Source organism: Anabrus simplex, chromosome 4 (genome assembly GCF_040414725.1).
Source record: "Anabrus simplex isolate iqAnaSimp1 chromosome 4, ASM4041472v1, whole genome shotgun sequence".
NCBI classification, from domain to species: domain Eukaryota; kingdom Metazoa; phylum Arthropoda; class Insecta; order Orthoptera; family Tettigoniidae; genus Anabrus; species Anabrus simplex.
The window spans coordinates 365,596,301-365,609,458 of NC_090268.1; the positions used below are offsets into that span (position 1 = coordinate 365,596,301).

The following is a 13,158-nucleotide window of genomic DNA, read 5'->3' on the forward strand; positions in this document are numbered from 1 at the left end:
GAGCCCTTTGGATGATAGCTGGGATAAACTTTCATCAAGTTTTTTCAGACATGGGAAATGCTTCATCTCCAATGAAAAAGAATGGTAAAGTTCTCTGTCCATTCAGCGGAGAAGGGTGAGGTAAATTCAAACTGTTTCTGGTCATCCTTTTGCAACAGGGCAAGTTGGTAGTGTGGTTAGGGGTGCGCCGCTGTGAGCTTTCATCCGGGAGATAGTAGGTTCGAACCCCACTGTCGGCAGCCCTGGAAATGGTTTTCCGTGGTTTCCCATTTTCACACCAGGCAAATGCTGGGGCTGTACCTTAGTCAAGGCCATGACCGCTTCCCTCCCACTCCTAGCCCTTTCCTATCCCTGCGTCACCATAAGACATATCTGTGTCGGTGCGACGTAAAACATATAGCATCCATTTGCAGAACTCGGTATTTGCAAACACACCACCATCTGAAATTCTCCCCTGGCATCCTATGTCCACAAATATGAAGTTGTTGGCATGACATATAGCGAGGAGTACTAAGCTGAAGAAGCCTTTAAAGGAGAAGTACTTACTACCACTGTTTATAGGATACTGCAAAGCAATGTGCTTTCCATCATTAGCTCCCAGGCAGTGTGGAAAATTCCACGTCCTTTCCAACTCATTAGCCACTCGCAGTCATTCCTATTCTGTTTTTGGTATCTGTAAATACAAAGAGCAAATAAGGGGAGTTGGTATGTGTGAGTCTACCTAGATTGACTACCAAAAGATAAAAGTGTGTGGGTGTGTCAAAGTTACAAAGAACTTCATAATTTTATTGAAGCCAGGGTGGATCAGGCAATTAGGCACTCACCTGTTATGATTCAGGTTGCGGATGCAAAACCCGGCACTGTCAGTTCTCATTTAACGAACAGTTTAAATGCAAGAGATCATTGTCAATACTTCATGTAATGTATTAAAGGAATCCCTGTTTTAATAAATGATCTTTCATTACTGTTATAGGTTCCAAGAGAATTTGAGACAGAGACAGTTGAAGACGACGACGTAGAGACATCCTAGTGACTAGGAAAACTTCACCACACGTCCACGAAGAAAAAACGAAAGATCTGTGATGAAGACCAGTGACATGACAAAGCTTTCAAAATACCAACAGCATCAGTCCACGAAAAAAATGATGATTGCCAACACTATGGAAGTATTTTCGCCTGCAAATTGAGGGTATGATGAAACTATTCGCTGTGCTATTATGAGTATTTTTCTGAGAGTAAGCAGTGTTTTAAGAAATAAAAATTACAACACTGCAACTTACGGAATAGGCCCAGATTCTCTCCTCAGCTACAGCGGGCCACTAAATGCCCACTATCTGAGTTCTTCCCATCAGTTTTTTATTCCAGCTTTCAAAACTCGATGTCATGCAACAATCCTGAGCCCATGCTAAATACATCACCCTCCACAGTCTCCTCTCCTCAAGCTGCATCACCAGGTACTGCCTCAGGAAATGACTTACTTATTCAGAACCTTATATAAATGTTTTGATGTAATTTTTTTTTACATAAGTGCCTTTAATATAGAATTACCTTCATTAATTGTTTTTAAAATTTACATTTAGCTTTATTTTAGTTTTATTTTAATGTATACGCTCAACTGCTCAAACATTCAAGTTCTGTTATAATTTTTGACCACATTTCCATGTTCAGCCTGTACTATTCATGTACTTACCATAATTATTTAAGAAATATCAATATATCAAATATGAAATAAAATAATTAAGAAACAATAAAACGCATTAATTGCATCATTCACTGGTTAAAAGCAAGTATTCACTAACCTGAATTAAATCCTTCAGTGCTTCCACAAGAGCGCCACAAATTTCAAGAACAATGCTGCTGATCGTTTGCTTCAATGTTTTGAAGAGGCATTGAAGACTGACATATGAGTCTCCACTTGCTGAAAATTATAGTGTTACAGTCAATCTTTCCTGCACAGGAATTGTTTTTCTGAACACTGTCTTGTTTTTTTTTTTTTTTTTTTTTTTTTTTTTATTCGAAGAAATGATCCGGTTTTACTCAGTAGAAAGGTCAGTCAAGCTAGCGTTACCGGAACAGTCTGGCGTACTTAACACACACCGTACGCGTAAAACTCGCTCATTTCTAGGAAAAATATTTCAACAGGGATAATAACACACACTTGACTGTCTTTCGGATCCAATCGATTACCATATTAGCATAACTAAACATTGACATCAGCTAGCTTTGACACCTCAACATTTTATCATTAGCAACGTCTCCTACAAGAAGTCCTATCAATTTTCTATGACTTTCTGATAAATCAACCATGTATATTTTAACACACTTGATACGTTCACACTTCTATTTTAAATATTTGACATTGATTTTACTGTTGTTGTTTGAGTCATCAGTCCATAGACTGGTTTGATGCAGCGCTCCATGCCACCCTATCATGTGCTAAACTTTTCATTTCTTCGTAACTACTGCTTCCTACATCTGCTCTAATCTGCTTGTCATATTCATACCTTGGTCTATCCCTACCGTTCTTACCACCTACACTTCCTTCAAAAACCAACTGCACAAGTCCTGGGTGTCTTAAGATGTGTCCTATCATTCTATCTCTTCTTCTTGTCAAATTTAGCCAAATCGATCTCCTCTCACCAATTCGATTCAGTATCTCCTCATTCGTGATTCGATCTATCCATCTCACCTTCAGCATTCTTCTGTAACATCACATTTCAAAAGCTTCTATTCCTTTTCTTTCTGAGCTAGTTATCGTCCATGTTTCACTTCCATACAATGCCACACTCCACACGAAAGTCTTCAAAAACATCCTTCTAATTCCCATATCAATGTTTGAAGAGAGCAAATTTCTTAAGAAAGCTCTTCCTTGCTTGTGCTAATCTGCGTTTTATGTCCTCCTTACTTCTGCCATCGTTAGTTATTTTACTACCCAAGTAACAATATTCATCTACTTCCTTTAAGACTTCATTTCCTAATCTAATATTTCCTGCATCACCTGCCTTCGTTCGACTGCACTCCATTACTTTTGTTTTAGACTTATTTTCATTTTGTACTCCTTACCCAAGACTTTGTCCATACCATTCAGCAGCTTCTCGAGATAAAATAACAATATCATCAGAAAATCTCAAGATTTTGATTTCCTCTCCTTGGATTTTGATTCCCTTTCCAAATTCCTTTACTGCCTGTTCTGTGTAAACATTGAAAAGGAGGGGGGACAAACTGCAGCCTTGCCTCACTCCTTTCAGGATTGCTGCTTCTTTTTCAAAGCCCTCGATTCTTATCACTGCAGACTGATTTTTATACAGATTGTAGATAATTCTTCGTTCTCGGTATCTGATCCTAATCATCTTCAGAATCGTAAATAGCTTGGTCCAATCACCATTATCGAATGCCTTTTCTAGATCTACGAATGCCATGTATGTGGGCTTGTCCTCCTTGATTCGATCCTCTAAGATCAGACGTAAAGTCAGGATTGCTCCACGTGTTCCTACATTTCTTCTGAAGCCAAATTGATCTTCTCCCAACTCAGCTTCAACTTGTTTTTCCATTCTTCTGTAAACAATAAGTGTTAAAATTTTGCAGGCATGAGATACTAAACTAATGGTGCGGTAGTTTTCACACCTGTCAGCACCGGCTTTCTTGGGAATAGATATTACAACATTCTGTCGAAAATCGGATGGGACTTCTCCCGTCTCATACACCTTACACACTAAATGGAATAACCTTGCCATGCTGGTTTCTCCTAAGGCAGTCAGTAATTCAGTGAGAATGTCATCAATTCCAGGTGCCTTGTTCCTATTTTGGTCTCTCACAGCTCTGTCAAACTCTGACCTCAAAATTGGGTCTCCCATTTCATCAGCATCAACAGCCTCTTCTTGTTCCAGAACCAAATTATCTACATCTTTACCTTGATACAACTGTTGGATATGTTCTTGCCATCTTTCTGCTTTATCTCCTTTCCCTAGAAGTGGCTTTCCATCTGAGCTCTTAATATTCATACACCTAGATTTCCTTTCTCCAAAGTATCCTTGATTTTTCCTATATGCAGCATCTGCCTTTCCCAGGACCATACAACCTTCGACATCCTTGCACTTCTCCTTCAGCCATTCTTCCTTAGCTACCTTGCACCTTCTATCCACTTGATTCTTTAATGGCCTGTATCCTTTTCTGCCTCTTCATTTCTAGCATTCTTGTATTTTCGTCATTCATCAATCAGGTCTAGTATCTCCTGAGCTATCCACTGATTCTTAGTTGATTTTTCTTCTTTCCTAACATCTCTTCAGCAGCCCTACTGACTTCATTTTTCCATGACTATCCACTCTTCCTCTATTGTGTTTCCTTCAGCCTTTTCATTTAGCTCTTGTGCAAAATGTTCCTTGAAACAATCCCTCACACTCTTTTCTTTCAACTTGTCTAGATCCCATCTTTTTGCATTCTTTCCTGTCTTCAATTTCTTCAACTTCAGATGGCATTTCATGACCAACAAGTTGTGGTCCGAGTCCACGTCTGCTCCTGGGAAAGTTTTGCAATCCAATACCTGGTTTCTGAATCTCTGCCTAATCATAATGAAGTCTACTTGATACCTTCCAGTGTCTCCAGGTCTCATCCACGTATACAGCCGTCATTTGTGGTGTTTGAACCAAGTGTTGGCAAGGACTAAATTATGATCAGTGCAGAATTCAACCATTCGAGTTCCTTTCGTTCCTTTGTCCCAATCCGAATTCTCCTACTGTATTACCTTCTCTTCCTTGGCCTACCAGTGCATTCCAGTCTCCCATCACAATTAGATTCTCGTCACCTTTTACATATTGTATTAAATCTTCTATCTCTTCATATATTCTTTCGATTTCCTCATCATCCGCTGAACTAGTAGAGTTGGGCATTTGCTTGGTGTCTGTCTTGACGACAATAATTCTTTCACTATGCTGCTCGTAGTAGCTTACCCGCTGCCCTATTTTCTTATTCATTATTAAACCAACTCCTGCATTTCTCCTGTTTGATTTCATGTTGATAATTCGGTGGTCGCCTGACCAAAAATCCTGTTCTTCCTGCCCACGTACTTCACTTATACCAACTACATGTAACTTTAGTCTGTCCATCTCCCTTTTCAGATTTTCTAACCTACCACAACGATTCAAACTTCTAACATTCCATACTCCGACTCGCAGAATGTCAGTATCTATCTTCCTGAGATCCGAATGGGGGACTAGTCTACCTCCGGAATATTTTACCCGGGAGGAAGCCATCATCAGTACATCATTCATACAAAGAGAGCTGCATGTCCTCGGGAGTTAGTTACGACTGTAGTTTCCCGTTGCTTTCAGCCGTGTAGCAGTATCAACACAGCTAAGCCATGTTGAGTATTATTACAAGGTCATATCAGTCAATCATCTAGACTGCCACCCTTGCAACTTCCGAAAGGCTGCTCCCCCCCTTTACTATCTTGAACTTATGTTATGGGTGTGGAATAAATATCCCCCTTGGATGATTGTGCTTTCAAACTCAAGGCCATCATAGTCCTAATGGTGTATAAGAATAGGATCCAATTTGGTTTTAAACACTCAAATATTTGAAATTAACCACGTTATAATCTTCAAAACTGTTAATTTACAGTATTTTTTAACATACTTTCTGTGCATTGTCATCATTTTAGATGTTATAGTATAACATTTTATGAGATCATTGTTCAACATTTTATTCTATAGTTTGTAAGATTAGAAAGATCCCATAACCAATAATTTTAAGATTGATATAGGCTGTTGATGCCCATAAAAAAAGTGAAACATGTACCTATGACTTTTAAATATTATGGATAAATTTTAACCACATGAAATAGTGGATTGTATTGTATTGAACAGGTGAGTCTATAAAATTTATTATAATATTTGTGATATATATCATGTTGAATGGCTGTATGGACCTGCACATCTTCATAGGTGGTCCGAGGAACACTGTTAACGCTCGGAGATACAGGGATGAGGTACCGAGACCACATGTTTGACTCTTCAGAGGTGCGGTTGGTCCAGATTTCCTCTTAATGGACGATAATGCCTGACCGCACTGCACTGCTCTGGTAATATAGATGTTGATTCCCATATGGAACCTGCTCTGGTGGATGAATTTCTGGCTGGGGAAGACATTCATCGCATGCCATGTACTGGCCAACGACGTCTGTGGATCTGAATCCTATAGAACATGCCTGGGATTCATTGGGCAGGCGAATTGCATCCCGTCAGTCTCCACCAAGGACTCTCCAAGTCGCATTGCCCTTTCGGAGGAATGGGATTGACTGCCACAAGAGCTCTTGGACCATCTGATAGAGAGCATGCCACGTCGCTGGGAAGCATGTATGGCCGTTAGGGGTAACCATACGCCCTATTAACAGCATATTTTGTTGTGGAAGACATTGCCAAGTTTTGTTAGTTCTTGTCAAAGGTGTACCTTAGCTATCAGAACCTTCCTGACACTGTTTTTTCTTGTACAAAATGTGTGACATATGGTGTGTGATTCAGTTTCCGTTTCTTCAGCAATCCGTCTGACATTCCTATCAGGTGGTATAGCCTCGTTTAGTGATTATGCTTAACTTTTGGACACTAGTGTAAGTAAAAAGAGAAGTGATCCACTTTATGCTATGTGGACCCATATTTTGAAGGAATTTGTTGTAGATATTATCTGGGCCAGCAGCCTTACCGGTTTTCAGCATTTCGATAGCAGCTTCAACTTCCTGAATAGAGAATGGCCAAGACAGTTCCTCATTCTTCTGTGTTCCATGTTTGAGTTCGGTGAGCTTACGTTTTACAGTTTTTGTGTGACATTTATCTCTCTCGGTTCAGGTGACTTCAACCATTCTATTTGCAATGGCATCTGGGTTCAAGTTAGTGCACTGCTTTTTAGAATAATGTTTTCCAGTAAGTTGATTTAAGACTCTACAAGCTTTTCTGCTCGATTTTACAAAGTCCATGTCTTTTACTGTTGCTTCCCACTTTTCTCTCCTATTCTTATCTAAAGACCATAGAAGCTGTGAACCTACTTCATGGCTGCCTGTTGTTTGATATTCTTCATACAGAGCCTCTCTTTCTGGATTCCAACCAGGCACATAATATTTTCTGAAACTTCTCGGAATGTTTGATTTGGCCACTGAAATTGCTAAACTGATGAAGTCATCATAGTTACTGGCAGTTGGTTCTAGATTTATATCAGACAGCTTTTGATTAAGATCTTGAGAGAATTTATCCCAGTTTGCATGATTAAAATTCCACCTGGATAAAGGTACTGAGGTCACCAGGGATATCTTCATACCTGCTTCCAACAGGACTGGTCGATGCTGGCTGTTGGGAAACTCGACAATATTGTACGTGTAAAACTGAGAGGTTGATCAAAGCAGTCCTTGGACACAAATGTTAGGTCGGGGTTGTAGTCTCTTTTCCAGTGAACAGAATGGAAAGTGCCCTTGTCTTTCGCATCAAAAACTAGGTGCAGATCAAATGTTTCAGCCCACTGAGTTAATGCCTCACCATTGTTATCAACTGTGTCATATCGCCAGTTAGTACGATGGCTGTTAAAATTTCCCGTGTAAATGCGGGATGGCTGAAGTTTAGCAAAATGCTAGGAGACCATCTGATTCTAGGGGGCTTATACACGTTAACCAAACTGTTAGGTTATTAACCTGTATTGCTATAGAGAAAATGAGATCCTTGACATTGACTCAACAACTTGAATTCCTGCAAGAATGGATTTGGCATAGGTGGCAATCCCATACTTGCTGATGGTAGATAGCGTCGACTAAGGCATAGCCCAATATTTGTCTTCTTCTATCAAAGTTCTGTTCATCTGTGTTGTGCGTCTTCTGAATATTGACAGTATCAATGTCGAGGTTGTTCAGCTGTTTTGTAAGATATTCGCACTTGGCACAACTTAAGCCTTCAATATTTACTGTAGTTGGAAATTATGGACTGAAGGTCCAATGTCTATTATTGAGTGGTTCTGAAAAGAACCGTTATTTCCAAAAGTTTGAGACATTATGTCGTTCAGTTGTATCACCTTATGTCGCTGTTGTTTGCTTAACACCACCCAGGGGACGTGTGCAATGCAATCAATAGGTAAAATCCAGCGGACATGAACAACAGTCATCCCCAACGCATGGATTATATGGTGGAAGAAAATCCTTTCATCGTATCCTATCATCGAATGATACGCAACAGAGGTATGACAAGTCTGGACCCACCCTAAGGGGATTAAATATCTGGTCAGGAAAACAAAACTGGAACAGGTAAACCACTGCAAGAATTTAGGGTTAGTATTCTCCCTGGATGGTAGTATAGTAAGTGAAATTCAATCAAGGTGCAGCAAAGGTAATACAATGAGCTCGTGGGTGCAATCCACAATATTCTGTAAGAAGGAAGTGAGTTTTTGGATGAAACTATCGTTACATAAGTCTGTTTTCAGATGGACTTTGGTGGACAGGAGTGAAAGCTGGGTCAGGTCAGGGTATCTTATTCATAAGTTAGAAGTATCAGACATGAAAGTAGCAAGAATGATTGCTGGTACAAACTATTGGGAACAATGACATGGTACTCAGAATGAGGAGATACAGCCTAAATTAGGAAAGAACCCTATTGATGATGTTGTACACATAAACCAGCTTTGGTGGAGGGGTCACGTGAGGCAAATGGAGGAAGATAGATTACCTAGGAGAATAATGGACTCGGTCATGGAGGATAAGAAAAAATGAAGTGGTGTATTTCTTTTAGTGCCGTGAGTGTCCAAGAACATGTTCGGCTCGCCAGGTGCAGGTCTTTTGAGTTGACACCTGTAGGTGACCTGCGCATCGTGATGAGAATGAAATGATGATGAAGATGACACATACACCCAGCCCTTGTGCCAGCAAAGTTAACCAATGATGGTTAAAATTCCCGACCCTGCCGGGAATCGAACCCGGGACCCCTTTGACCAAAAGCCAGCACGCTAACCATTTAGCCATGGAGCCGGACGGAGGATAAGAGAATTAGAGGGAGACCATGGTGACAATGGTTAGGCTCAGTTTCTGAGGTGTGGAACTAGATGAGGCCACAGAGCTTGTTACATATAGAAGATTGTGGAGGCATTTAGTTAATTCACAGAGGCTTGCAGACCGAACACTGACAGTCATAACAGTCTATAATAAAGATGTACATATTAGTGTATGGAGGATAATAAACTCCTTGTTGGTTTTATAAAACAACACCAGTAATAATAATAATAATAATACATAAATAAAGAAACTATAAATACTTGTTTAGCCAGGTTATCTTGCTATGGTAATAGAACAGACTGTACAGCCTGTGCCTCAACATGGAATGTTGAGCGGCAATAAATAAATCAACTGTGTAAAGGGGCCAACGACTTTGGGTGCATGAGTCCCTTTAGATTGGGTGATAGTCTGCAGGGTGGAGGAAATCGCACCATAAAGCAGTGTTTGTCTCCATATTATTGGCATTAGCAGCTGTAGTAGAACATCTAAAGCAGATGATTACATGTGTGACAATGACAAGGACCACTGCTTAGGAAAAGGTAATTGTAAACCACTCCTATATCAATGGCCTGAAGGCTGGAAGAGGAGAGTATTCCAATTGTAGAAGGGACCGAAAACCTTGGGAGTCAACCTGAATGAAATCCAAGGTAACTCTGTAAGCTGGAGGGAAAACAATTTGCCTAGGTGAAGAGAACTTCAAAATCAAACTCGGCTTCATGACTACCCAACATGGTTTTGATTTTTTTGGATCCTAGCTCCCTCCATTACTTTCTCAACACTTCATATAGCACTATGGAAAACATACAAAATGAAAATGATACCCCAGCTGGTAATCTCTATTTTGAGGGAATCCAGGGCTGCAGAGTGGGCAGTAAAATATTCTGGGGGCACTACACCTAGTGCGAACAACAAGGACCGGTCGAAGGTTCCCTCATCTCAAAGGATCGGGCTCAAACACAGCTTTTATATAGGAACTCTTGATGTCCGGATGCTAACTATAGTTGGCAGACAGATTGCGCTATCAAAAGCTCTGGACAAACATACTGTCAAAATTCTTGCAATTAAAGAGATTTGTATCCTTCAGAAGATATCTCAAAAATAAGTGAATACCGGATGTTCAAATCTAAGGCTATCAAGTGCACTAACAAGGCTTGCACTCTTATCATGCTGCTATTACTCAAGACAACTCCAGCAACCCTGATAAAGACCTGGACTCGACTTGATACACTCTTGCTGCTATCACTCAAGACAACTCCAGCAACCCTGATAAAGACCTAGACTCAACTTGATAATGTCCTGTCTGGAATTACAAATACATATATTATTTTAGGTGTCTTGAACCACAATGGGCAGAATAATCTTGAAATTATGACCACCTACTTCAAAAAGAATTCTCATAAGTGTATGATCTGGCACTCACCTAATGAACTGACTGGTGAACTTCAGACTGCCAGTTTCATTCCAGTGATTCCAGGCTTAAGACTGTTGTTTTTTTTTTTTAAGAGATTCATCTCCCTGTTCAGTCCATTAGGGATATTTCTTTTCTCCCACTAAATTGGTCATTAGATAGATCATGTTGCCATCTCCCACTGCAATTTTTGCAAGATACAGAATATGAAATTGCTTGCTAATATTGATTCAACCATTATCTAGCAAAAGTTACAGTGTGATTTGTACTGAAGTACAATCGCAGATCCTAAATGCAGAATATAAATAAATTTCAAAATCAGTGAACTCGTGATGAATCGAAATGTCATTCAGGATTCTCAGAAATAGATTGAGCCTCTAGAATCACACAAGTGGGAAGACATTTCCAAGAAGATTCAGGATGCTGCTACTCTTAATGACCAGTTTAGTGGGAAGAAAGAAACATCCTGTTGGACTCAAGCCTGGAATCACTGGAATGAAATAGGAAGAATCAAATTCCTCATCTAGCATAACCTAACTGCTAAAGTGATCCATAAATCAAAATGTGCTTATAAAAAGTTTCAGTTTGAAACCATTGAAGAAATCTTCAGGAGGAACAACATTTGTGATTTTTACCTACTTCCAAATCTGAACTTACCAGCTCCCAAGCACCTTCACTATGTTTCCAGGCTGGGAATGGTAATCTTATTCTGAATAATCATGACAATTGTGAATGATTAGCTCAATATTTCATAAAAATTGATCCGGTGGGGAGTTACTGGCAAATTGCCGAAGAAAACGGCTTGCGTTATAAATTTAGATAACGTTATTAGTTTTATTTCCCACTGGCTACATTTATGGTTTTCTGAGATGCTGAGGTGCCAGAATTTTGTCCCACAGGAGTTCATTTATGTGCCTTTAAATCTCTCAACATGAAGTTGATGAATTAGAGCAGCATGAAATATCACTGGACTGTGCCAGGATCGAACATGCCAAGTTGGTCAGTGCTCTACTGTTTGAGCTACTCAGACCAGCTGTTTAACTACGAAGTACTGATTTTTATAGACTAATTATTTGTAGCTTGTTCTTTTCAGAGCAACCAGTAACGATGGAACTGTCCTCACTGGTGGTTTTTATAACAGTAGCTGAGGAAAATACAAACTGTTCATCATGCACAAAATACCGTAATTGTCAACAGCCCTTTGATATATTTTATTAAGCAGCAAGATCGAGGAGCATTGCACTATCCATCAAGACATATTGTGTTCTTTCCAAAAACTGTTGTAAACTTAATTTGTTGTGCTTTACATTATATAACAAATATACACCCGTTCAAGGTCTTCATTGTACTGAAGTTTAGAGAGATATGAGATATTCTCAAAGAGATTATTGAATTAAATGCAATGTATTTAAATGTATTTGTATTTAAATGCAATGTGTGATCAAGAAGAACGTTGTAACATTCTTGTAACAAAGTTCCTAAAACTCATTCTTGATAATAGATTGATGGGGCAGGTCTTTCTATTTGATGCCCATGCATAATCTGCACATGTTGGTGTGTGGTGGTGGTGGTGGTGTAGGCAGAGGGTGAAACCTCAATAATCAAACACAAGAAATAACAGGTGAAGACAACAGAATTAGGAACTTCCGAGCAAACCCTCTCAATCGCAAGGTTTATTAATTGTGAAGAAGACATACTACAAACATTACCATTAAAAACACGAAGGCAAAAGAACGTTGGTACTAATAATTTCTACTACTACTAAACTGTTATCATTCTGTACCCTGAAGGGGACCTTCTAGAGAATTGTGGCTGGGCTGAATAGCTCAGATGATAGAGCTCTGGCCTTTTAAGCTAATCTTGGCAGGTTTGAACCTGGATCAGTCCGGTGGTAATCAAAGTACTCAAATACGTCAGCCTCATGCTGGTAGACTTACTGGCACTTAAAAGAACTCCTTTTGGACAAAATTCTGGCACCTTGGCATCTCTGAAACCCGAAAAAGTAGTTAGTGGGAAGTAAAGCAATAACATTATTATTAGAGGATCATGCCCTTTCTCACGGCAAGGAGATTTGAAGCGGTGATTTTGGGTGCAGAGAAGGTGGTGGCCATGGCCTATAACAGTATCTGTCCTGGTATTCATCTTAGTCAGGAGAATGGAAAACCATGGAAAAACATTCTCAAGGCAGCCGACTGTGGAGACCAGTCCCTCTGCCTCACGAATGCAGAGCTGTAAGGTGCTGTTGAGCTGAAGCCAGCTCTGCTCAGTATACCCCTACCATTCTTACCACTTACACTTCCCTCAAAAAGCGACTGAGCAAGTCCTGGGTGTCTTAAGATGTGTCCTATCATTCCATCTCTTCTTCTCATAAAATTTAGCCAAATCGATCTCCTCTCACCAATTTGATTCAGTATGTCTTCATTCGTGATTCGATTTATCATCTCACCTTCAGCATTTTTGTGTAACCCCACATTTCAAAACTTATATTCTCTTTTTTTCTCAGCAAATTGTCGTGCGTGTATCACTTCCATACAATGCCATGCTCCAGACAAAAGTCTTCAGCAATGTTTTTCTCAATCCTATATCAATGATCGAAGTGAGCAAATTTCTTTTCTTAAGAAGGGCCTTCCTTGCTTGTGCTAATTTTTATTTTATGTCCTTCTTACTTTTGCCATTGTTAGTTATTTTACTATCCAAGTAACAGTATTCATCCAATTCCTTTAAGAGTTAATTTCCT

General features: G+C 39.6%; 1 protein-coding gene across 6 annotated transcripts in view; it reads left to right on the forward strand.

Annotated features, from left to right (window-relative positions):
- Vps52 (vacuolar protein sorting 52) overlaps positions 1-13,158 on the forward strand; it is a 183,991-nt gene that overhangs the window by 8,250 nt on the left and 162,583 nt on the right. For 3 of the 6 annotated variants that reach the window (XM_067145799.2, XM_067145801.2, XM_067145802.2), the window contains one exon: positions 974-1,189. The exons of 2 other annotated variants lie outside the window; for them this stretch is intronic. Coding sequence is in view for 1 of the 4 variants with exons in the window: in XM_067145794.2 (XP_067001895.1) it covers positions 1,379-1,454 (76 nt within the window). In the remaining 3 variants the exon portion in view is untranslated. One more of the 6 variants, XM_067145794.2, reaches the window with a different exon arrangement.